The following is a 26,706-nucleotide window of genomic DNA, read 5'->3' as shown; positions in this document are numbered from 1 at the left end:
GGCACATCAAGGAGGTGTATGTCTTGAGTATGTCAGTGAGGATTCGCCTAAGAGAGGTTGGCGCCAGTAAAGATGTCTGAGACCATTCAAGAGGTCTGGGTTGGCATCTCCTTTGGCAGTTCCCAAGAAAAGAATGGCGCTTCAAGATCAACCTCCTTCGTGTAGTTTTGGGAGGAGCCGAATGTTTTCGCATTCCGTTGATTCGGGAGACGAGGCATGTGTTGGGGCGGAGACGCCACGTAAGAAGAAGTGGTGTCGTCTTCGCCTGTTGTTGCTGCTTCTGGCGTGATTGCTGCATCTAGCGCCAGCAGCCATACGCCATCCTTCGTTTCGCCTGGCTCATCACGCCATGACGATCCTCCTGGCGCCATGCGCCAAAAATTGTTTCTCCTGGTGACTCGTCAAGCTCCAACACCTGTGGCTTATTCAATCGTTCTGTTCGCATTCTCCTTCGTCCGCCTTGCCTCAAGAGAAATGAATAGGAAGCTTGATAGCATTCTCGGCTTTGTGGAAAAAAGTGATCCTTCCGTGAACGAACTGTCTTCGATTTCTAAGGATGAACCTTCATCGAGATGTGCGGCTTCCTTAGCGATCCTGTGCTGCATTCTCCTAGGAAGACGAATCTTCCTCCATCAGTTCCTTGGCTCTTTCTCCGAGATGTTGTGGAATCGGAGGCGGAGGTACAACCAGAGAAAAGAAGCCCTTTATCGAGCTATAAGCAACTGCTTCAGTATTTTCTGGAGAAAGATTCCTTTTCACCAGTATCCCCAGCTTCTCCGGAATCTCAATACGCCGTGATAATAGGACAGAAAGCTGGCTACCAAATTAGTTCTTTCTATTTGGCCAAGAAAGGATTGAAGAAAATGGAGGAGTGGCTTGCAGAGAAGAGGGAACAAGGGAAGAGAAATTGTCATCTCGTGGTGGTTGGCTGAGACTGGAGAATCTTTTCGTTGGGAGTAGCTGCCTCCTCCCAGGAGATTTCTCTAGTTTGGTAGATTTTGCCAGGAGGTCAGCTCTTAATTCAGCCAAAGTATTCTTTTCTACATCGGAATTTGATCACCTCTGCAAGAATGCTTTTAAGATTTTGGAAGTTATAAGTTTCCTCGATTGGTGGTTGGAGCTCCAAACTAAAAGCTTGCGCCCTTCAGGACGATCAGTTTGCTTCCATCCCGTGTTAGCTTGCATTCATTAGAGATCCATGGAAGATTGTTGGTATTCTCAAGAAACGTGAACTATGGTGTTCTTTCACCACTAAAGGTGTGTCTCGGTCCCAGAAGTCAGCTTTGTTGTTAGCTCCTTTAGATAGGAAACATCTTTTCCCGAGGGAAATAGTATCTGAGATCGCACATCCAACTCAAGACTTGCTGGCACAGTCCATCCTAAACCGTTGCCTTCAACAGTTGTTAAGCCCGACAACGTCGACGGAGAAATCTCAAGGTCGGCCCTTCAGTGGAAGAGCCCTGCTAAATCGTTCCCAGATCGAGAGGAGAGGTCGTTTTTGTACCTAAAGCGATCAAACCCTCCGACAAGAAGTGAGCGCCTCCTTCACTCACCAGTAGGAGCCAGACTGTCAGCTTTCTGGACAGTCTGGGAAGAAAAGGAGCAGAACCTTGACCAGGCTATTCAATTCCATTCTTGAAGGACCCTCCTTTGTCCAGGAACCAGTGGTTTTGCTTATTCTCTAGACTCAGAGAAATGTTGTGCTCTAGAGAAAGAAGTGTCAGCTTTGCTAGAGAAAGAAGCAATAGAGAAAGTTCTCCCCCCTTTGGCGTCAGGAGGCTGGAGGCCAGTTCTAGATGTGAGTGCTTTGAACCTGTTTGTCAAGAAGACAAAGTTTGTGATGGAAACCACTCAATCAATGCTGTCATCCCTTCTTCCAGGAGATTGGATGGTATCCATCGACCTCCAGGATCGTATTTCCACATCCCAATAGGAACTTTGTGTTCAAGGGGCAAAGTGTTTCAGTTCAGAGCAATGTGGGCCTCTCGAGTTTTGTCATCAGTGGCTAAGTGGCTACATCTGTTGGGGATCAGAACAGTGTTTTATTTAGACGATTGGCTCCTGCGTGCAAGACGAAGGAAAGGTGTGTGAAGGATTTGGAAAAGACTCTTCATCTAACCAAGAATTGGGACTTCTGGTAAATTGGCAGAAGTCACATCTGGTGCCATCTCAAGAATTAGTCATTTGGGAGTTCAGATGAACTCAGTAGTTTTTCAGGCTTCTCTGTCGGTGGAGAGGGTAGAGTTGTGCCTGTTGAAAGTGCGAGATTTTCTGAAGAAGACCCAGTGCTCGGCCAACGAGTGGATGAGCCTTCTGGGGAAGTTGTCTTCCTCAGAACCGTTTGTGAGTTTGGGAGACTACATCTAAGGCCCCTTCAGTTCTTTTTAAGAGAAGTCTGGGACAGGAAGAAGAGCCCGGACTCGTTTGTTTTTCAAATCTCAGAGGAGATAAAGGCAGACCTCAGTTGGTGGAACTCTCCAGAGAAACTTCAGGAAGGAATTTCACTGTTCCCAAAGAACCCCAACCTCATCTTGTGTTCAGACGCTTCAGATCTAGGATGGGGAGCCACGTTAGGCAAGTTGGAAACAGCAGGCCGATGGAAGGGAGAACAACTTCGGTGGCACATCAATCTGAAGGAATTAAAGGCCATTCATTTAGCCCTTTTAGAATTTTTGAAGGTGGTAAGGAACCAGGCAGTGATTGTCCAATCAGACAATACAACAGCTCTCACATACATAAAAAGCAAGGAGGGACCCACTGTTCTCGCTTATACCTGGTAGCGAGAGATCTTCTGTTATGGGCTAAAAACGAACCAAACGACGTTGATGACAAGGTTCATTCCAGGAAAGCTCAATGTGAGGGCAGACGAGCTAAGCAGGAGCTTTTCAAGTACTCTCAACAGAGTGGATCTTAAATCAAGAAGTTTGCCTCCAACTGTGGAATCTATGGGGTCGTCCTCTCATAGATCTGTTTGCCACCAAGAAGACAACTCAACTGCCTCTGTATTGCTCTCCAGTGCCGGACGAGGGGGCAGTCTTTGTGGATGCAATGCTGATGGACTGGTCAGGTCTGGACCTTTACGCCTTTCCTCCGTTCAAGATGTTGAGAGCAGTTCTAACAAAAATGTTGTCCCACAAGGACATGCGTATGACGCTGGTTGCTCTTTTTTGGCCAGCAAGGGAATGGTTCCCGGACTTGATAAGTCTTCTCGTAGACTTCCGAGGCTTTTACCACCGAGAGTAGATCTACTCAGACAGCCTCACTTCCAAGATTTCACGGAGGTCTATCCGCTCTTCAGCTAACTGCGTTCAGACTGTCGAACGTTGCCTCAGAGCTAGAGGTTTTTCAAGGAAGGTCTCTAGAGCCATCGCTAGAGCTCGTGAGACAGTCCTCCACAGCAGTTTATCAAGCTAAGTGGTCAGTCTTCAGAGAGTGGTGTAGGAAGACTGGCACATCATCTTCTAAGACCACTTTAGAAGAGATTGCAGACTTCCTCCTGTATCTGAGTGTGGAGAGGAAGCTGTACAAATTAAGTCGATCAAGGGCTACAGAGCAATGCTTTCGACAGTTTTTAGGCATAAGGGCCTGGATATTTCAAATGACAAGGACTTGTCAGATCTTATCAGATCTTTTGAAACATCCAAGAATTCCAGAGAGAGATTGGTTTCCTGGAATTTGATGTGGTCTTGAAATGGCTTGTGGGCAGTAAGTTTGAGCCATTATCGTCTTGCTCTTTCAGAGACCTTACGAGGAAGACAATCTTCTTGGTAGCTCTGGCTACAGCAAGGAGAGTCAGTGAGTTGCACGCCCTAGATAAGAGAATTGGGTTTTCTAGGGTAAGGCAGTCTGTTCTTCATTGTTGAGTTTTTGGCAAAGAATGAGACTCTGTCTAAGCCTTGGCCGAGATCCTTTCGATCCCTGGTCTCTCGGATTTGGTGGGACCAGATGAAGAAGAAAGACTTTTATGCCCAGTAAGAGCATTAAAAGTATATTTCAAAGGACTCAAGCAGTGAGAGGTCCTTCTCCTAATCTTTGGTGTTCTGTGAGGGATCCGAGTAGGCCTCTTTTCAAGAATGCTCTTTCCTTCTTTTTGAGAGACCTGATTGTAGAAGCTCACAACCAGGTAGAAGATGTGCAGCTTCAAATTTCTAAAGTTAAAGCACATGAGGTGAGAGCGGTCTCAACCTCGTTGGCATATAGGAGGAATCTTTCCTTAGATTCAATTATTCAAGCTACATTTTGGAAATGTAGGTCAGTGTTCGCGTCTCATTATTTGAGAGAGATTGAGACAATATATGATGGATGCAGTACGTTGGGACCGTTTGTGGTGATTGGCACGGTGTTGGGTAAGGGAATAAAGGAAGTCGATCCTTCCTTGTGATGCTTTTCTTGCTTAAGGTTAGCGTTGTTGTTTTCTGGGATGTCTCATGGTACATTGTGACTAGGAGTACCCAACAGTCTTACATTTTGGGTAATATTTTTAAGGTACAGGTTATTGGTGACACCCTTGTTCTATGTGTTTTTTCGTACTGCGCCTGGGCCTGGGCATTTATTTGGTTGGTTATCATGCATAGTCCACGGTGAGCCCTTGACTGGCATGTAGCCCTCTAGCACTTAACCTCAGGTCTATATACCTAGTTGGTGCAAGTTGAGGATAGCAGATTAAGAGGCAGTATCCATCAAATCAGCTACCTCAACAGGTAAGGAACCATCATTGTGTTTTTTATTTTCACAATTGTCTAGACTTTTTCATATTAGCTGTCATGGCCCACCTCCATCAAGGTGCCAATCAGCTATATATATAATTACCAGGTAAGTTATATGTACAAAAATGTATTTTTTATAATAAAATGAGGTTTTGTACATACTTACCTGGTAATTATATAATCAAAGCCCACCCTCCTCCCCTCTCATGGGCAGGTATGGCATAAACATATGAAGAGTTTGGGTTATGGTTCCTCTCACTCACCTGTAGAGGGCGGTGGGAAGGGGTGTCATGTGACCATTCATTAGCGCTGCCGCGATTTTCAATTTTCTGCCGTGACGTCAGAGACTACAGCTATATATATAATTACCAGGTAAGTATGTACAAAACCTCATTTTATTATAAAAATACATATTGAAGCTCTCTGCGCAGTTGTTCCTCTCTTTCCCGAAAGCGGGCGGGGTCAGTTACCTACACCGAAGCAAAATAAGAGAGTCACTACTGCGAATTTCAAATTTTAGCTGCCGGTTAATATAAACTGTTAGCTATATAATTACTTGGCAAGCATATATAAAATTTTGTTTTATCATAAAAATTTCATTTTTTGTGGTGGCACTACCATCGCTTGTGCAGGTGACATGGCCCCGCCCACATTCGGAACTGATAGGTACAACTCAGCAGACTTTCAATTTGTTTGTTGTTTGCGGGCTCCCGATTAACATTGGTAGTTTTGTGCAGTCGCTTGCTTCATCTTTTTGGAATTTTGTCCTGTATTTTTGGTTAAGTATTCACTTTTTGTGGTGGCTTTGATTCATTATATGTTAGCAGTAGGTAACTTTATTTCTAAAGACAGTTCAGTATGTCAGACTCCAGATCTTCAAGCATTCGTTATTGCATAGAGGGTTGTAAGACTAGACTAACAACCTGATTTTTCTCCTTTGATTCCTGCTATGTCTCCCATTCCATTCTTAGCCCTCCTGCGCCTTTACACTCCTTTACCAGGTTCCCATGCTTCCAATCCCAACACTATTGTCAGTCTCGAAGTGAAGTTTGATAAGAAATTTGAATTTTTGGCTAATACTGTTATGGAGTTAGGTACCTCTTTAAGGGTTTTTGTGTGGAAAGTGTCTTTCAGTGTTCCAAGTGTAAGTGTTGTGCAAAGTGACAGTGTTGCGAGTGTTGAGGAGGTGGCTGCCCATCCCACCGGTGCTCCTAGACGAAGGTCCCTGTCCCACTCCCTTGCACCAGGGAGAAGACATACCCGAGGTCCAAGGGAGGCCTGTGGGGTTTGCACATTCCCAGGCTTCAACAGCTTGCCACTGGAAAGGTGTCTCTTTTAGTGTGAATCGCTCCTCTCCTGACAAGAAGCGTCAATGACGCTGTTCTTCTGCTTCTCGGCCTCTGAAAAGGCACTCCCGTCACGAGGTACAAGAAGGCCAGTGTTAGTCCTCAGCCCTCTGCAGTTTCGCTGTTCCGCCTGCTACCGCTTCTTCTGCTCATCATCTTCAACCCTCGTGGGATAGTTAGGAGCCTCTTTCATGTCTCGAGTGCCCTGCCTTGGTTTCCAAGCCGCAAGATTCTTTGAGTAAGTGCCCATCACCCCGCTGCTAAGCGCCCTCTCATCTCTGAGCGTCCTTCAACCCACTTGGTGCCCGCTTCACCGCTTCAGACTTCCGCACCCAACTGCTCAGCGCCAACGGTAGGACGCTTGGTGCCGCTTCCTTCTTCTTTGGCTCAGGAAGACTGCATTACCCCCGATTAAGCATGAGCATGATGAGCTCATGGGCTTGTTGAAAAAGAAGACAGCTGTTTCCAAGGGTAAGGAAGCTTCTTTATCCCATGTCTCTTCTGACAAGGAAGAACCTGAACAGGACGCTGCTCCTATTCCAGCCTATTTGCCTTTGCTGAGGTTTTTTCTGGCTAATTTCCCAGATTTTTTCAAGCCTGCCACTCCCGACTCCCCAGTCTTGACCTTCCTGATGAGGAAACAGACTTCTGATGTCACTTACCTCCTTAAGTTAGTGCTTTCCTCGTGCTTAAAGAAAGTACTTCGAGAAGTAGATGAGTGGCTTGCCATGAAGAGGGAGTAAGGTAAAGCTATCGTTGCCTTCCTTCCTTATAAACTTGTCAAGAAGTATCATTTTTACACCACTGGGGAGGCTCCTTCCTTGGGAGTTTTTGCCTCCTCCCAGGGGGACTTCTCTGGGTTGGTTGATGCTACCCGTTGTTCGCGTTCACGGCAGCCAAGATTTCCTTATCCTCGCCCAAACTGGATCATCTTGTCAAGAGCGTGTTCAAGATCTTAAAAATATTTAGCTTTCTCGATTGGACCGTGGGGGCTTTAGCAAGAGTTCTCTTCTGATTGGTTGGGAGTATTGTCTTGCGCAGGCAAGGCAGTCAAGGATAGTTCTTTCGTGCTTGCCTCCTTGTCTTCGATGGGGATCTTGAAAAAGTGAGCTGTGGTGCTCCTTCTCCACTAAAGGAATTACCACAACCCAGAAGTCAGCCCTCTTGTTCTCTCTATTGGACAGATCCCATCTTTTCCCCCAGGACACCGTTAAGGAGACCCTGTCTGACTTACAGAAGAAATCTACTACTGATCTTCTGGCACAGTCTTCTAAGTGGCTCAAAGAAGCTCCTGCACCAACATCCAAGTCCTTATCTCCTCTGCAACCTCAGCCCTTTCAAGGAGGAAGATCTAGACCTCCTTGATCTCAAGCCAATCTGCGTCCCCTGTCTAGATCAGTCAAGAAGCCATCGTTCAAGCCAGCCACTAAGAAATGAGAACACAGTCCTTTGTGCCCTGGTAGGAGCCAGGCTGCTCCTCTTTTAGGAGGATTGGGGTTGTAGAGGGGCAGAACCTTGGGTCGTCAAAGTGTTGAAGGAAGGATATTCCATTCCTTTTCAAGAGAAGCCTCCCTTATCCAAGTTGCCGATCAACGACTGTGTACTCAGCTCACTCCGAGAAGTTTGCCACCCTTTCTTAGGAAGTCAAGTCCCTTCTTTGCAAGGGGCATTAGGGGAGGTTTTGGATCTTAACTCTGAGGGATTCTACAACTGCCTCTTTGTGGTCCCCAAGTCATCGGGGGACTGGAGACCAGTTCTGGATGTCAGCTCCCTAAATCGTTTGGTGCTGAAGACCAAGTTTCATATGGAGACCAACCACTCTGTCATGTCCTCTCTCCATTAGGGTGACTGGATGATCACTCTGGACATGCAGGATGCCTATTTCCATGTCCCAGTACATCCAGATTCCAGAAAGTTCCTATGTTTTGTCTTTCAGGGCAAAGTTCTCTGGTTTTGAGCCTTGTGCTTCGGCCTGTCCACAGCCCCACAGATGTTTACTCAGATCCTCTCTCCTCTTGGGAAATGGCTTTACCTTCTCGACATCGTTTGCCTCTATCTAAACGACTGGCTGCTTTGCTCCTCTTTGGAGAAGTGCATGGAGGACTTAAACAAGACTTTTCTCCTGACACAGGAGTTGGGCGTCTTGATCAACTTCAGGAAGTCGCAGATAGTTTCAACTCAGAAGGTTCTCTTATCTAGGGATGATTCTGGACTCTCAGATTTTCAGGTTTTTTTCTCTCCCAAAAGGATCGACTCCTGTCTCCAGACTGTCTGGTAGCTCCTATCCTCAGGACTTGCTCAGCAGTTCAGTGGGTGAGTCTGCTGAGGACCTTGGCCTCAGTAGAACCATTTGTGAAGTTGGGCAGGCTTCACATGAGGCCTCTTCAGTTTTATCTGAAAGTGTGCTGGAGTAGGAAATCCCAGTCGGACTCCTTCATATTCCCCATCTCCTCAGAGATCTAAGCAGACGTTCTTTGGTGGTTGTTCGTAGAAAGACTTTGAAAAGGGAAATCTCTTCAACCTCTGCACTCTGACCTAGAATTTTATTCCGATGCTTCCAATCTAGGTTGGGGAGCCCTTTGAGGGAGTTGAAACATTTCAAGAATGTGGTCGGTAGATCAGAGAGTTCTCCACATCAATGTGAAGGAATTGAAGGCCATTCACCTGGGCATCTAGGCCTTCTCTCCACTCATTTCCAGTACGTAGCAGTTAATGCGGACAACACCACAGCCCTGTCATATGTCCGCAAACAAGGGGGCACCCACTCCTTCACTTTCTACAAGACGGTGAAAGACCTTCACTGGGCGGAGCAGAACCAGGTGAATATTATCACTCGCTACATTCAGGGGAAAATGAACGTCCTTGCAGACAAATTGAGCCGTTGCAATAAAGTCCTGCCGACGTAGTGGACCCTGGGCTCCTAATATGTGACAATCTCTGGAGAATTTGACAAGCCAGCAGTGGATCTCTTTGCAACATAAGAAATCATCGTCTGCCTCTCTTCTGCTCCCTAGTCCCGAACCCTCTTGCATGGGCGATGGATGCCATGCCGTTGTACTGGATGGACCTAGATGGCTACGCATTCCGCCTTTTAGGTTGATTACGGAGGTGATCAATAAGTTCTCCTCTCACCAGAACATCACAATGACCCTGATCGCTCAGTTCTGGCCCAGGAAGGGATGGTTTCCGGATCTGCTGCGACTGTTAGTGGACTTCCCAAGACTCCTGCCACAAAAACAGTCACTGCTCAGACAGCCCCACTTCCTCAGGTTCCATCAAGGATTGTCTGCTTTGTCCCTGACGTACTTCAGACTGTCAGGAGCCTTGTCAGAGCAAAATGCTGTTTGAGGCAAGCTGCAGAAACTATTGCTAGGTGCAGAAGATCTTCTTCTAGCAAGCTTTACCAATCCAAGTAGGCAGTTTTCAGAGGATGGTGCAGCTATCTGGGTTATAGGTCTCTTCTTCCGAGACCTCTATAAGCCAGATAGCTGACTTTTTACTTTTCCTGGGGACCGACAGGAAGTTGTCTCCTTCCACTATCAAGGGGTATAGGCCAATGCTTTCTTCAGTTTTTAAGCATAGAGGCCTAGACTTGTTCTCTAATAAGATCTCGGCGACCTCATCAGATCTTTCAAAACTTCCAAATTAGAAGTCTGGATTAGTCTCCTGGAATTTGGATGTTTTGCTGAAGTGGCTATCTAGCCCTACTTTTGAACCTCTCCGCTCGACCTCTTTTAAGAACCTCACTAAGGAGACTCTCTCTTGTGGCGTTGGTTACTGCCAAACACATTAGTGCGCTGCAAGCCTTCAACAAGAGAGTAGGCTTTTCACATGGGAACACAGTATGCTCCCTCTCTCTTGGTTTCCTCACTGAGAATGACGACGTTTCAAAGCCCTGGCCTCGCTCATTCGTTATTAAGAGCTTAACGGACATCCTCGGTCCAGAGGAAGAAGAGAGACTTTTCTATCCCATGAGAGCCTTGAAGTACTACTTTCAAAGGACAGAAAAGATCAGAGGGCCTTTGGACAAGCTTTGGTGCTCAGTAAGGAACCCTGCACAGCCCCTGTCAAAGATTGCACTTTCCTTTTTCCTGAGAAGCTTGATTACAGAAGCTCTTTCTCAAGTGCAAGAAGACATCTTACCTACTCTTAAAGTCAAAGCTCATGAGGTTTGGGCTGTCATGACTTCTCTTGCTTTGCGACATAACTTGTCTCTTGAGAATATTCTACAGTCAACATTTTGGAAGTGTAAATCAGTTGTTTTGCATTATCTGAACGACATGGAAACTGTTTTTTAAAATTGTTGTACTTTGGATCCTTTATCTGTTGCTGGCATGGTGTTGGGAAAGGAAGCATAGGGGGCCTTCTGTCCCTCTGCTTCCCTCTCACCTTGATGTTAGATGAATGAGGCCAAGGGAAGCCTGGGGGTACATTGTACCCGGAGTACCTTCCAGTTTTTAACGGTTGGGGTGGTGGTTTTTTATTCCAGTGTAGGTGACAGCATTGTTTTCTAACCCAGTCTCCCCAGGGCAAGGGCATCCTCTTTATCTTTGTGAACCATCGGTGAACCTCCATGGCTGCAAAGTACCCACTGAAGTAGGGGCGATTCTTGGCTATTCTGCCACACCCTCTAGAGGTTAAGATGAGCACTGACAAGAGGCAGTACCCACCTGCAGTAGCTCTTGCCAGGTAAGGAACAGCAAGCATTGTACCAATGCTAGCAAATTTTCTATTTCAAAGTCATTACTTTTATTAATATTTTGGAGTATATTATGTCCATGTATCCCACCCCCTCTCAATGTGGAATCAGCTATGTAATTACTTGGTAAGTCACGTATATAAAAATGGTATTTTTAATGATAAAATAAGGTTTTATATATACTTAGCAAGTAATTACATAATCGGAGCCCGCACTCCTCCCCTCAATGGATGTCGGGCATCAAAGGAATTGAAGCTTTCTGCTGAGTTTTACCTATCAGTCCCGAATGTGGGTGGGGCTGTGTCACATACACAAGCGATGTTGGCGCCACCGCAAAAATTTTAATTTTGTCGACTGCCATGTAGAAAGCTAATAGCTTATGTAATTACAGGCAGTCCCCGGTTATCGGGGGGCTCAGTTATTGGCGATCCGGTTTTTTCTGCGCTTGTCTAGTGATGAAAGTCATGATTTTCAGTGCTGATTTCTGGTTATCGGTGCCGATAATCACTTATTGGCGCTGATACATACCTAACAGAGGCGCCGATAACTGAATCACCAAAAATGGCCAATTTTCGGTTATCGGCGATTTTCACGTATCGTCACGCTGTTGGAACGGAGCCTCGGCAATAACCAGGGACTGCCCATACTTCCTAAGTATATATAAAACCTTATTTTAACATAAGAATATAATTTTTTCCTAGGTATGCAAACCCAAGTCTTTTATATTAGGCCCAACATACCCACCCTGCTCAGTTCTTGCAGCTGAAGGAAAAATGAGTGAGACGGTTGGTGAGTTAGATGTACTCTCCCGCTCCACCTGTTAACTGCCATGTTTGCTAAAATTTGACTGGATTTCAACTCGCACTAAAAGAATACTCCAGTATAAAAGGATGTGGTTTTTATTGTATGGAAAAGTACAAATTAATATTCATTTTTTTATTTTGTTCTCATGATTAGCTAATTTGTATAGATGCAAACATATCAAAATAGATTTACATCTGTGGTAGCCTGCAGTGTTAAACCAACACGATATGCAAACCGTCAGTCCTTTAAATTAGGAATTACTTTCAGCGTAGGCTGGAAACGGCCGTTAAACTCTTGAGCAAGGTGGTTAGGCAGTAACTACCGCCAAGTAGGTGGGAATACCCGCCTGCCCGGATGTAAACATTCCAGTTTGCTTTCGGCCGTCATGTGTTGCAGACGTGGTTTCAGATCTCTCTGCCTGACTGTTGTTAAGCTCTTATTACCCCGGTGGGATCTTAATGTATTTTGTGTATATATTGCGTGTTTGACATTTATTAATACAAACCCTCGATTTGTGACAACCTTGCATAACCTAGTCGTTCCCCTGCACTGTGCCCTGGGTTTGGCAGCCATTGGCGTATTTAGAGAAGCGTAACCGAGTGGAAATGCCTCTCTTCCAGTAGCCCTTTATTTAGATACTGAAGGCGTTTCCCTGTACGTTCAGAGATACTAGATTAGGATGTAATATCTTCACTCCCCTACATTGATTGGGACGTAAGAGTTCACTTTCCTTCTTGGGCTCCTGCCCTCCATGTACAAAGGCATGACTTCTTCCTTCCTACTTGTGCCGAGTGTTGTTTTTGCCTCCTGCGCTTAGAGGGTTGCGGGGCGGGTGGGAGTTTACCGGCGTCTGTAAGTCCCACTTCCACGGTGCCCTTGGTGGCATCCCCTCTGTCCTTCTCTCTCCCCATAGGTTCCTCCTTATCTCTCCTTCGGTAGAAATCTCTCTCCTTCACCTTCTTCGCTTGCTCATCGGGCAAAAACCGCGAGGTGGGGAGGGAGGGGTTGGCGGTCGGTCGGGTGACCTCTTCTTGGGTACCTCCTCTTGCTGTGTAGGGCAGTTCCTCTCGTAGCGAGAGGAGTCTCCCTCTACTAATCATCTTTGCTTTTTCTTTCAGGTTGACAGTGAGCATTGCAGACGCAGCAGTAGCTGGCTGGATATCTCAGGGGATATCTTGCATGATGGAGTCCCAACGTTTGTTCATTGTTGCTTCGGGACTGACCACAGTACCTGGTTGGAATGACAGTTCTACGTCGGGATCGTTCCGACACTGTTCCCGCCGATGTGGATCGATGTCCACCATCCTGTAGAAGTTGTTGGAGTGAAGGTGAAGGAAGTTGCCCTGTGGAAGCGATGTTCCTGGCCATTGCGGTAGCTCCTGTCTTCTGAACCGCTTACGTAGCTCCTGCATTGGCTGTCCTGATTATGCCTACTGCTTCTTCTGGTGCTCGTGTCCTGGGCCACTTCCGTTGTGTTCCTGCCTAGCTGCCCAGGAGGTTACAATGTTTCGTGTCCACTATCCTGTAGAAGATGTTGGTGAAGGAAGTAGCCGCCGTCATCTTCATCTTATCTTCAATTTCATCTTCTGCTGTGTCTTCCCTTCCTCTCCCGAGATCCAAGGAGGTCCCAGGAATTGGACAGACCTCCGTCGGCCGAAGGAGAGGAAGGCTACTTCTTCCCCTTAATGCCCTCGAACATTTAGGGACTGCCTCCTTCTGAGGAGGCAGTGGATCTCTCGTTGGCTCTTCACGACCTTTGGGTTAGGAAACCGATTTGCATAGTCCTGGGTTCTGTGTTTCAGGAGCCGCGGGCGTGCAGACCTCGGTTTGCTCTCCCGTTCTCAGTCCTAGAGGTTCCTCCTCTAAGATGGGGGCTGCTTCAGGCACTCATTCACCAGCCACTCCGAGTGCTCGAGATTCTGTGGAATATCGAGTATCCTGATTTGGTCTGGAGAGTACTTTCCCCAGCCCAGTTCAGGAGCAGTGTGATAGAAAGGGCCGAGGCACCCAGGTGTCTCAGCTCTTCCTGCCAGCACCACAAGCGCTCCCTGGGTGCTTACCAGTGCTCGGTCAGGTTCCCAGTCTGGTGTCTCAATCCTATTGGTTCGAACACCAGAAGAAGCAGGGAAGAGATTCCCTTCAGGAGTCCTGCGGAACTTCTAAGTCTCTTGTTGGCTCTTCCCATCCTCAGGCAGAAACCGATTCGCATTCTCCTGTGGGGTCTGGCGTTTCGGGGGCCACGAGAGCCTGGCCTGTCGAGGCTGCGCCGTTGTTGCTAGTCTTAGAAGTCTGCATCGAAGACTGGTTCCGTGCCTGGCTCTTTTCAATTTCTTGGGAAACTGAAAGTAGCCGCTCCCGTTTTTTGGGAGTCTCGTGGGTGGTTCGAATTCTGTGAATCACAAGCGCTCTCCTGACGAGAGGCACAGGATGAGAGAAAGTGCCGAGACACCCAGGTGTCTGGGTGCCGAGATGCCAGGTGTCTTGATACTGCCCGCCAGCTGCCTCAGTTGCTTGGCCGGGTTTCATCCTCATGTCTTGAACCTTAGGGTTCGAGTATGCAGGATAGCAGACACAGAATTCCCCTTTGAACCACCTTCTCGAGTTCAGGAAACTAGCAATAGTTCACGGCAGGCGAGTTCCGCCCCGTCCAGTTCCGATTGTGTTCGAGCTATCAGCTTGGCCCCTGGTCGCACTTGCGAGACTAGCTCAGCTTGCTTGGCTTGCTCGCCCTGCCCAGCCCCTGGTCGCGCTTGCGAGACTGGCTTGGCTCGCCCCGCCTGCCTCCCAGTCCACCGCATACCTCCCAGTCTGGATCTCATTCGTGTGATCGGCTCGGCCCCACTCGGTTTTGTCCGAATCGGGTTCTCGGCTCTGTTTGAGTGAACTTTTTGCTCTTGCCAGGAAAGCGATTTGCCACGGCACAAGCGCTCTTCTTCCACCATGTGGCGGTAATCTCCTTCGGTTGATTATTGCTCACGGTCTGCCTCTCCTGCTGGTCTTACTGGTAGGACAGGTAGGGGTACTCTTTCTCCTCACCTGTTCTCTTTTCCTTTAGGTTGTTCCGAGAGGCACTAGACGGACACAGAGAGCTCTTCGGAGTTCGGCTTCCTGGCGTGCTCTGGGTGTCGGTCCCCCGATTGCCTCGTAGTATAACCAGGTAGCCGAGGAGGGTTTCATGGGATCTGTCAAGGTCTCCCTCCAAGGGGAGAGGTACAGGAGTTTCACGCTTCGGGAGCAGTGAGGGTCTTCCTCATCAAGTTGCGATCACCCTCGTTTTTTGGAGAACTTCGCGCCGATTCGTCAGCGCGAGGATCCCCGGGACAAGACCGTGGCTTCCCCAATGAATAATCTTCATCACTCGCAACCCTTGCAGTTCCTGAGGGGCCGAGAGTGTCGGGGGCTGCCGCGGTCCTTGCTTCTGAGAGCATTCACGACCAGATGAATTCTTTTCTTCGGAGAAGGAGTTTATTCAGGTCGAGACACCAAGTGTCTCCCCTGCCCTGACAGAATACGAATTCTTCTTGCCTCAGGGTCCAGCTGACTTCATTTCTGTGGGCAGTTCTGGTGCGAAGAAGGACTTTGTCCCAATTCGGATTTCCAGTTCCATAAGTCTTGAGTTGGCTCGACCTTAAGGAACGAACTTTTACTTGGTCCTGCCTTTCTCTTGCAGAGATTTGCCAGATACCTCGGTAATCAAGGTGCGTACCAGGGCGCTGCCTTGTCCTTCGGACAGTGGCCAAGACCTCGGGTTCTTCGTCATCTCGACTTGACCTTGAGTTCAAGCCAGCCCCCCTCAACTCCTAAGAAGTCCCAGGCTTCAGTAGAAGATTGCGGAACACATAGCCCTCTTCTTCCCTTCTAGGAAAGTGCGCATAACTGTGGCTCTTTCCACCATCTTTCCCATAAGGGAGGAGGGAAGAAGGGAAGAGAGAGAGAAGTATCGACTGGGAAGAAGTTCTCCTACTGCAGATTCCTGAATGAAATGATACTTATCGAGTCTCTGGAGCTGGCAGGGACATTGCCGAGACCTGGGAATGGATTCCTTCAGGAGAAGTATCTATTTCCCTTGGGTCTCTGCAATTCTTTTCATCAAACTTCCATCCTGCTTCCTCTCCTGTGCTCCCAATTCGGGAAATGCCAGCCCGGCTAGAGCTAATTGTCTCGGTATCCTGTCATCTTGCAGAAGCTTCCCCATGGTGGAGAATGGTCTGGTTCCATTCCTCCGTCATTCTTTCCTCTTTTAAGTTTGAGGAAAGAGTAGGCTAATGCTTGATTGAAGGAACCTTCGAATATGCTCGCATATTCCTCTCACATCTTGTGTCTACATACGGATTCACTGATCGAGGAATAGGTGCACACCTGCAAGACTTTGTCTTGAAAGTGTGAGACTGAGACGATTAGTACCTTCTCATCACCATCCTGGACTCAGGCAGCCTTTTGGCCTTCCGAGAATTCAGGATGAGTATTGCGACACTCAGTGGTTTCGTTGAACAACAAAACCACAGTAGTGGCATTTGTTGACAAACAAAGGGGAATTGTTTTTTCCTCCTGTTTCATCTATCGACATTTGCAGTTACTTGAGTGTTCTATAGCACATTCGACATTTCAATTAGCCAGATGCATCCCCGGTGGGGATGTATTGGTAGGCAAGCTTGGCCTCGGGTTTGAGTGATCGGGACGGAACGTGCTGCTCACTCGAAGATTCACGAAGAGACTGCTCGACTGAGAAATCCCTACTGTCTTTCTGTTGCCTCCCTTCACAACAAGTTGGTAGTTTTTCTTGCCCCTTTATACCAGACCCAGGGGCTGCTACAGTGAGGCATGCTGTCTTTCTGGGAAACTTGATATCTGTGTTTTTCTCTCTGTATTTGCCTGTTTTGCTAGGGATTCCCAAGCATTGCTCACCCTGAGTTACAGACAAATGCCGGAAGACTTCACCTCTGGCCCGACCTGATAGCTGAGGCATCGAGAAGAGTTCTGCTTGACCCAACCCCCTGTAGCAGCTATACAAGAAGCGGTTCTGCGGGCAGTACATCCTGGTGTGTTCGGCACTGAGAGACCTTCCAGCTTCCCTTGCAGGCATAGGCTTTCTCGCCGAGCGGCAGGAGATAGCTGGATATCTCTTGAAGTCCTCCGCAACACTCCCAGGGAATGGAGCTGTCTTCGCTGGTGTGTGTTGTTGATGGAACTTCTTCTCGGGTCAGAGTCGCTTTTCAAGTCTGGATTTCCTCGTCCTTTCTGTCGAGGGTTGCTTTTCTCCCTTTCATTTGTGAAGAACGTAGGCCCTTGCGATTGTCTTCTATCTGAAGTAGCCTTCTTCTCCTCAGTCGAGATTTAGCTGCGGATGAGAAACTTCTTTGGTCTTGCTATCCCAGGGAACTGTTCCGTGGGTGGCATGACACTCGTTTACGGTTCCTGTCCCATGCTGCACACGCCCTTACGAGAGTCGTCGGATAGAGATGTGCCCTCTTAGGACCATCTCTCATCTTGCTCCAGCCTTGGCATAGAGGATGGAAGAACAGGTGAAGGGGATCAATACCTTGACTCCTCGGATGTTGTAGGTGGACTTCGAATCCTTCAGCAGCTGTTGTCGGGTTCGAGTCCTTCTTGTTCCCCTCCTCCTTGGACTTTGTGTCGATGATCCAGATCATTCGTTACTTTGTCCTTTAGGGAGCTGTGGTACTTTCCGAAAAGGCTTAACACTCCTAACCTGGATGTCATCGACATTTTCACTAGTATTCTCTCTCCTAAGGAAGAAGTGTCTAAGGACACAACTTTCTCCTGGCTTCGTGAAGCGATTGAAGGAGGTACTTGGCAGCTGACGATGACGATGCCGGTGCCTTCCACCTGAGAGCTCATGAAGTCAATGGCTTGATCCATCCCTCACATTCCGGAAGTTTCTGTCGGTATGGAAGCAAGACGTGGTCTCATAGACCACACTCTTGTCTTCCTGTGGTCTTGCCCACAGGCCCTTGGAACATTTTTTCTTGGCCCAGTGGTGGCTGCTCAACAAGATGTGTTTTCTTACCTGGCTCCTTCAAGAGGACTGGTAGCATCTAGCCTAAGGTGTTGGTTCTGGAAGTGAGAAGGATACCGAGAGTGACTTGCCTCTCTTCCTCCTCCTTCCCCATCCTTCTACTTCTCCTCCTTTGGGATGAGAATAGGACTCGAACCAATACTTGCTGGACCTGGCACTGATGTGGTAAGACTACACATCGAGCACCTATTCTATTTTTCTCCCAGAATCATAGAAGCAATTCTGCTCCTTCCTCTAGCAAGGGGAGGAAGGAGAGACTGGCAATAAGGCAAACCCTATCTCAGCTTTTCCTTACTGCCTCCGACTCCAAGATTCTTCCAGCCTATTTCATATGAGTTATGTTTCCTCACACGTGAAAAGGTCAAGTGTCTGACATTTGATTGTGCAGTCCCTACACTCCGATCAATATGTCAGAGGCTCAGTACTCCTCCTCGCTCTTTCGACCAGGAGTAGCAGCCCAGGTGTGCAGAACTCCAGTCAGTTCAGGAGACACTCAGATTCCTCCCTCCAACCAGTGTCTTCCTAATGTAAAGGGCCGACAGTTTGTAATATCATGTCGGAACAAATCACAATTTTTGGAAGTGAAATGTATTTTTTCCAACTATACAAACCGGAGGTCCTTTACATTATTACATATTATGCCCGCCTCATGCCACCCCTCAATCTGAATCTGAACCGAAAGGCAAACTGGAATGTTTACATCTGGGCAGGCGGGCATTCCTGCCTACCTGACGGTAGTTATTGCCTAACCACCTTGCTCAAGAGTTTAACGGCCATTTCCAGCCTACGCTGAAAGTAATGCCTAATGTAAAGGACCTCAGGTTTGTATGGTTAGGAAAAATACAATTTACTTTTAAAAATTGTGATATTGCTTGGCAGAGCCCTTTGAGAGAACATATTAGATCCTAAATTTACTATCTTAACCCTTACTGGATCGATAGGCTTTTTGGATCCCCAATAATTGGATCATATGAGTACTGTTAATTTGCTCCATAATTTGAACGAATTTTGCTTGAAAACTTTCCACGTTCCCAACAATTGAATGGGCCACAAATGACTTACGGCAACTGTTATGCAACACTAAAACCTCATTCCAGGATGCAGGGAAGATTAGTTTGACTTGAGATTTCATGGGGGAATGTACTCTACTAGGACATCTTGCATCTATTTGCCAATAAATAAACTCAGGGATTGCTGTTGGTTTTAGTTCTTATCTTTTTCGATAGTACAGGCAGTCCCCTGTTATAGGCGATCCAGTTTTATGGCTCTTGTCTAGGGACGTCGATAACTGGATTTCCAGTGCTGATCCCCAGTTATCGGCACTGCTATCGCCAATTTTTGATTATCAGTGATTTTTGGTTATCGTCATGCCATCGGAACGGAACCCCTGCCAATAACCGGTCACTGCCTCTATATATCAGCTATAATTGTAGTTTTTGTAAACTAAAGTACAAAGAAATAACTCTCTAAAAGGTACTGCATCTCCCTATCCTAGTACATCTCGTAAATATTCTACCATAAATATACTCGGCAATTTTTACTGATTTTAGTTCTTCTCTGTTATGATATGTGGGCTGTAATTGTAATTTTACAAAATAAAGCTTAAAAAATATTATTAGAAATAACTTGTATAACCTGATCAAATCAGCATATTTTTACAAGTGTCTTGGAAAAGAGGCCAAGTACAGGGTTGGAAATATTCACTTTCAACTTTCATGGAAGGTACAGGTAATTTTTAAGAATATCCATCTTATACCATTGCATTTGCATATCTTTCCCTTTCCAATGATTTTTTTTCTTAAATTGGCCAACCTTAAAGTTTGCCCGGTCTAGGTGTGTTCTTAATGTATAAATTTTAGCCTGTCCAGTAAGGGTCAAGCCTTTAAGAAGGGTAAATTCAGGAATTGCTACCAGTGTTATGACTTTTCTTGTGATTGGTTATATTTTGAAAATTCACAACTTTGTAAACATTTGTAAATGAACATCTAAGGGAAGTGTGAGCTGTCTAGGTTGATAGATTCATCATATAACTGTAATTAGCACTGAAGTGTTGAAAGAGGATAGGGAGGGGGTGGCCAGATTAACCAGGAAAACCTATTTCATAATATCACGCTGGATTGGCATCTGCATTTGCAAATTCAGTCCTCTCCTCAACAGTGAGAGACTTAAGGTTGTGTTGGTCATTTTGAATTTTTTTTTAATTTTTACTACCTAATTTTTTGCTATCTGGGTTGAAGCTATTAACTTTCCACTCATTTCCAAAGGTTTCATATCAGTAAGTGTTTGTTTTACTTGAGCCATTTGGTGACCAGAGGGCAAACATTTATTGAGTTCATTTACAGCCATTCGTTATAGTAAATTGTAAAGAACACGTTTTATGGACTGCTTTCTCTCCCTTGCTTGCAGCTCTGTGGTACTCTGTAGGGAACAGCTTTGATACTTGTTTGACATTCAGTATGTAATTTGACTTTAAAAAAGCAGATCCAACTGAATCATTTCCAAAGTTCCATACCACTGTATAGTTTAGTGGCTAATTGCAATATTATTATACAGCACTTAAACTTGAATAATGATGTGTTTCTTTTTGGTAGATTTGATATATAAGTTTTCATAGAAAATCTGCTGCATATGCTTGATATCACCTAGAGTTGTTTACTGTATACCTGTACTATATATATTGCTGAGATATTTCTTAGGTAATTTTATGATTTCAGGAGGTTCCGACAGCAATAAGGGCAAGAGTAAAAAATGGAGAAAATTATTACAGTTCCCACATATATCACAGTGTCTAGACTTAAAAAGCAAGATAGGTAAGTGCCCTTTTGTGTATGTTGTTATTGTAACAAATCCTTTAGGTTAAATAGATTAAGAAAATTTAACAAAAATATTCATTTTGCCCAGCCGTAATTGCTGTCATCTCTCTGGTTCCATTTAAGCCACTTAATGTTTATGCAATTTTAAATAAGATTATTTGTTATATGTTACATTGGTATGTAGGAGAAGAACTGTATTTATTACCTGAAAAGGTTAGTATTTTTTTTAAGTAATTTTAATTGCTTTCAAAAAGTTTGAATGTATTTTCAGAGTATAGTATTGTATTATATGGCTGCATAATATACAATTTATAGTAGTGTAATCTTGGTAATGGATTTTCATCCTTACTTAGTAGTTGTTGCTCTTAACCTGTTAATTACTTACGTATTTTTTGCAGATGTAAAGTACAGCTATGTAGTGGATCAGCAACCCATAGGGAGACTGCTGTTCAGACAGTATTGTGAATGTGTTAAGCCTATGTACCACAAATACAATAAATTCTTAGATGACGTTGTAAGTTCCCTTTGGTACTTGCTAGATGATTATTTCATATCCTAGTTTTTAAATACATCACTTGAATACAGACCTCTCATTTTGTGTGGAAATGTAAGCTAATGTTCTTATTAATTCATGGATATTGTAATTATTCTGTTACCTTTAATTAAAATAAAAGTAGACGTATGCAAGTATAACATTATGCTTCCTTATTGCAGTACCTATTTCCATAAACTTTTCACTTTAGATTACAGTATCTGTTTACTTTAAAAATTGAACCTAGTTCTCACTTGTTCCTAAGCAACTTCTAGCTTAGTGTTCGTCAAGTTTATGAAAAAACACCAGTCAATTTTATCCCTTTGATAAAACTTCCATCTTTCTTCTTAGGAACGGTATCAGGTTGAAGTAGATGAAAAAAGACAAGAAGCTGCGCATGCTATTTTTAACAAATATTTACAACAAACGGTAAGTGAAAGTCTATCAGATTCTTTTTCCAAAATTTAAATGACTCATTTTGTAGGCTTTGAACTTTTTGCTAGTTCTGCTGTTTGTAATAATGCTGGTAAAACTGAAGGAGGTTAATTTATGTTACTGTTTTTACAAATTACAGTATGTTGATTTTAATGCATTTTGTTAGCAGAGTTGTATGTTTGATATATCATGTTCTTTTGAGTATCAAGCAGTTTAATACAGGCAGTCCCCGGTTATTGCCGGATTTCTGTTTTGTGGGTGTGATGATGACTGAAAATTGGCGATTTTCGGGCTTATCGGCACTGAAAAGTGCCGATTTTCAGTTATCAGCACCTTTGTTAGGTACTGTAGTATTGGCACCAATACCCAATTATTGGCGCCAATAAGCGGAAATCGGCGATTTTTGGCTTCGTCGCTAGACAAGCGCCATAAAACTGGATCTCCGTTAACCTGGGACTGCCTGTAACATGAAGCTATGTTTATATGAAGCAGAAAAAGTACGACTATGTTTGAGGGTTTTTTATTCTGTCATATTTTTCATAATATATATATATATATATATTTTTTTTTTTACAAAGCTAATCATGTTGAGTTGCTACCTGCAGTTGTGCTTTGTGTGTTGTTGTCATGGTAAGCATGTTTTTGGATGGTTACGATACCACTACCTCAGTTAATATAGTTCAGTACAGTAATGTATTAACTCTTTCACAATACCTGCTTTGTCTGGTTTGGTCTGTGGCAGTTTCACTGCAGTGTGTAAAGATAAAGAATGAACCTAGGCAGTCGCTGTAGGCAAAGAGATAGAGCCCTCTTTTCTTTAGTCCTTTATGTTCTATCATTGTGCCAACATGCACTATTGTGGCCGAAAGCAACTAGAAGAAAATTCTTTGAGATTGGTTGGTCTTCTTATGGAGGCCTGGGCTGACTTCCTGTCCTGACTCCTTTATATTCTGTCACTGTGCCAACAAGCACTGTTCTGGCCGAGACCAACTACAAGAATTTTTTGTAACTGGTTGGTCTGTCTTATGGAGCCGTAGGGGTACCATGAAAGTGTAATCCCTTTGAGGATGAACAGCTGCTACACTAAAAAATATATATATATTATAAAAGGTGAGTGAAAACTGGGACTTTGAACTAGTACTTTCATAGTTTATTCTACATTTTCAAGTTCACGCTGTATATAAAAGAAGTTGACAGAGCCTTATATACAAAAATAAGGGGGGCCAGGGTTACAGTTTGTTAACCCTTAAACGCCGAGCCTCTATTTACGAAAGTGTCTGTCGTATGCCGGCGGCGTTCGGGAGTTAGCGCTGAAGCGGAAAAAAAGTTTTTTTAAAAAAATCACAGCATGCTTAGTTTTTAAGATTAAGAGTTCATTTGTGGCTCCTTTTTTTGACATTGCCTGAAGTTTAGTATGCAACCATCAGAAATTAAAAAAAAATATCATTATCATATATAAATATTGAAATATTTGACAAGCGCAAAAAAAAATTTCATATATAATTGTATACAAATCGCACTGTGAGCAAAACGGTCAAAGCTAATGAGTAATTTTTTTTTCTTTGTATTGTACACTAATTTGCAATGATTTTGGTATATAACAAACTGTAAAACGATCAAAGCAATACAGAGAAAATATTATCACAAAATGATGCATGAATTCGTAACGCGCAGACGTAAAAAAAAGTTTTTGTCAAAAATTCACCATAAATCGAAATAATGTGCTAGAGACTTCATGTTTGTTGCAAAATGAAGGTAATTGATTGAATATTACTAGACTGTAAGTGTTTTAGCTTACAATTGCAGTTTTCGACCATTTCGGTCGAGTTAAAGTTGACTGAAGGCCGAATTTGTTCTATTTATCGTGATTTATATGAAAATATTTCAAAACTGATAAAAGCTACAACCATGAGTTATTTTTTGTTGTATTCTACATGAAATTGCGCACATTTTCATATATAAAACTTTATGTAACAACTAATATAAAATGGTGCAAACATTACGACAAAGTGACGAAAGAATTTCTGAGATGTTCGGCCGAGTTTCTGCGCGGATGTAAGGAAAAAGTTTTTTTCAAAAATTCACCATAAATCGAAATATTGTGTTAGAGACTTCTGATTTGTTGCAAAATGAAGGTAAATGATTGAATATTACTAGAATGTAAGAGTTTTAGTTTACAGTTGCGTTTTTCGACTATTTTCGTTGCATCAAAGTTGACCGAAGGTTGAAATTTTGGCACTTATCATGATTTATGTGAAAATATTTCAAAACTGATAGAAGCTACAACCATGAGTTATTTTTTGTTGTATTCTACATGAAATTGCGCACATTTCCATATATAAAACGTTATGTAACGACTAATGTAAAACAGTGCAAACACTACAACTAAGTGACGAAAGAATTTCTGAGATGTTCGGCCAAGTTACCGCCCACGGACATAATGAAAAAGTTTTTTTCAAAAATTCACCATAAATCGAAATATTGTGCTAGAGACTTCCGATTTGTTGCAAAATGAAGGTAAATGATTGAATATTACTAGGATGTAAGAGTTTTAACTTACAATTGCGTCTTTCGACCATTTCAGTCGAGTCAAAGTTGACCGACGGTTGAAATTTTGGCACATTGTGATTTATAGGAAAATATTTCAAAACTGATAGAAGCTACAACCATGAGTTTCTTTTTTTGTATTCTACATGAAATTGCGCACATTTTCATATATAAAACTTTATGTAACGACTAATATAAAATGGTGCAAACATTACGACAAAGTAACGAAAGAATTTCTGAGATGTTCGGCCGAGTTACTGCGCGGACATAAGGAAAAAGTTTTTTCAAAAATTCACCATAAATCGAAATATTGTGCTAGAGACTTCCAATTTGTTGCAAAATGAAGGTACATGATTGAATATTACTAGAATGTAAGAGTTTTAGCTTACAATTGCATTTTTCGACCATTTCGGTCGAGTCAAAGTTGACCAAAGGTTGAAGTTTTGGCACTTATGATTTATATGAAAGTATTTCAAAACTGATGAAAGCTACAACCATGGCCTGTTTTTTTGTTATATTCTACATGAAATTGCGCACATATATAAAAAACCATATGTAACAATTAATATAAAACGGTGCAAAAATTACGACAAAGTGATGAAAGAATTTCTGAGATGCGTCGCTGATGCTCTGTAGTGTGAGAAGAAAGAAATTCGCGTATGCATGGCTGGGTAACGCTTGTAAACAAAACAACAGTATGATCCGTGAACTCCCAGCATCCCTCAAGGCGCATGATTTAAAATCTTTCACAAACTAGGCCTATAACTATTTTTCCGCGAATATTTAAAAAAACTTTTTGTAGTCGACGTACTGTACGTCCAGCGGCACCCGACAGACAATTTTAGTCGACGTACGATATGTCCAGTCGGCGTTTAATGGTTAATCTGGGCAGCATGTTCTTTAAACAAAAGAGACAGGGACAAAGGATCAAGGGATATTCCAGGATGGAGATTAACAATCCTGGTGGACGTAGCTTCAATAAACACAGTTTCTAGCAGATTCCTTTTCCGATGGTCGTTGACCTTGTAGATTATCATTAACTTATCCCAGTTCATCACATGGCCTGTCTTAAACCAATGATCCGCAATGCCGTTATTTGATAAGCCTCTTGAAATGGCATTTGTTCTGACACGATATACAAACCATAAGTTCTTTACATTAGGAATTACTTACGACGAAGCTGGACACGGCCGTTAAACTCTTGAACAAGGTGGTTAGGTAGTAACTACTGTCAGGTAGGCGGGGAATACCTGCCTGCCTGGATGTAAACATTCCAGTTTGCTTTCAGCTGTCATGCATTGCAGACATGTTTTCAGATCTCTTTCCCTGACTGTCATTAAGCTCTTTATTATCCCAGTGGGATCTTTCTGTATTTTTGTGCATATATTATGTGTGTTTGATATTTATTAATATATGAACCCATGATTTATGATAGCCTTGCATAAGCCGTCGTTCCTGTGCGTCTGTGTCTTGGGTTTGACGACCAAGGGCGTATTTAGATGGCGTAACCGAGTGGTAATGTTTCTCTTCTAGTAGCCTTTTATTCAGATACTGAAGGTGTTCCCCTGTATGTTCAGATATATTAGATAGGTACATAATACAGTATCTTGATCAGGACGTAAAAAGTTCGCTCATCTTCTTGGGCTCCCGCCCTCTGTGTACAAGGGCATGACTACTTCCTTTCTACTTGTGCTGAGTGTTGTTTTCGCTGCCTGCGCTATGGAGAGTTGCGGGGGTGGGGGAGGTTGCGGCCGTCGTTGGTAAGTTTCGTTTCCACGGCGCCCTTGGTGGCCTCCCTTCCTTCTCTCTCCCTGTAGGTTCCTCCTTATCTCTCCTTCACCCTCTTTGCCCATTCATCAGGCGAAGACCGCGAGGGGTGGGGAGCCCGCAGGTAGTCGGGCAACCTCTTCTCAGGGGCCTCCTCTGGCTGCATAGGGCAGTTCCCCTCGTAGCGAGAGGAGTCTCCCTCTACTAATCATCTTTGCTTTTTCTTTCAGGGTGACAGTGAGCATCATAGGCACAGCAGTAGTTGTCTGGATATCTCAGTAGGCATATCTTTGCATGAAGGTGTCCCGATGTTCATACAGTGTTGCTTTCGTGATCGACCACAGTACTTGGTTGGAATGGCATAGTTCCACGTCGGGATCGTTCCGACTCTGTTCCCGCCGATGTGGATCGATTGCTGGCCTTCATGTGTGCTGTAGCACTGCCTCTGGCGTATCTGTGGTCCGTCTGCTCCTGCTGTTTCTTGTGTTACGCTCCTGTTGAATCGGTGACAGTCTCTGGGCTGCTCTTCCTGATCTCCTGCCGCAGCCATCCTGATCGTTCCTGTCATATGACGTTCCTGGCCATTGCTTTGGCTCTTGCATTCCGAACCACTTCCACAGCACCTGCATCAGCTGTCCTGATCATGCCTGCTACTTCTCCTGGTGGTCGTGTCCTGGGCCGCTTCCATTGTTATCGTGCCAAGCTACCCTGGAGGTTATGACGTTTCGTGTCCACCATTCTGTAGATCTTGGAGTGAAGGTGTAGGAAGTTGCCCTGTGGAAGTAGCCACCGTCTTCTTCAACTTATCTTTGATTTCATCTTCTGCTGCCTCTTCCCTTCCTTTCCTGAGGTTTGAGGGGGTCCTGGGAACTGGATAGACCTCTGTCGGCTGAAGGAGAGGAAGGCTGTTGCTTTCCCCTTGATGCCCTTGGACGTCTAGGGACTGCCTCCCGAGGAGGCAGTGGGTCTCTTCCCTACCTTCGGGTTCAGGAACCGATTTGCACACCCCTGGGTTTTGTG

General features: G+C 44.5%; 1 protein-coding gene across 7 annotated transcripts in view; it reads left to right on the top strand.

The window, feature by feature from the left end:
- The window catches only part of Gprk2 (G protein-coupled receptor kinase 2), a 270,691-nt gene that overhangs the window by 29,587 nt on the left and 214,398 nt on the right, over positions 1 to 26,706 (top strand). For 5 of the 7 annotated variants that reach the window (XM_067085351.1, XM_067085350.1, XM_067085349.1 and 2 more), the window contains exons 2-4: positions 20,307 to 20,402; positions 20,804 to 20,919; positions 21,289 to 21,366. In XM_067085351.1, coding sequence (XP_066941452.1) covers positions 20,884 to 20,919; positions 21,289 to 21,366 — 114 coding nt within the window. In that variant the 5' untranslated portion in view covers positions 20,307 to 20,402; positions 20,804 to 20,883. The remainder of the gene's footprint in view (positions 1 to 20,306; positions 20,403 to 20,803; positions 20,920 to 21,288; positions 21,367 to 26,706) is intronic. The other 2 variants (XM_067085346.1, XM_067085348.1) reach the window with 1 other exon arrangement.

This window comes from Macrobrachium rosenbergii, chromosome 42 (genome assembly GCF_040412425.1).
Source record: "Macrobrachium rosenbergii isolate ZJJX-2024 chromosome 42, ASM4041242v1, whole genome shotgun sequence".
In the NCBI taxonomy this organism is placed as follows: domain Eukaryota; kingdom Metazoa; phylum Arthropoda; class Malacostraca; order Decapoda; family Palaemonidae; genus Macrobrachium; species Macrobrachium rosenbergii.
This window is presented reverse-complemented; position numbering and strand designations above follow the sequence as displayed.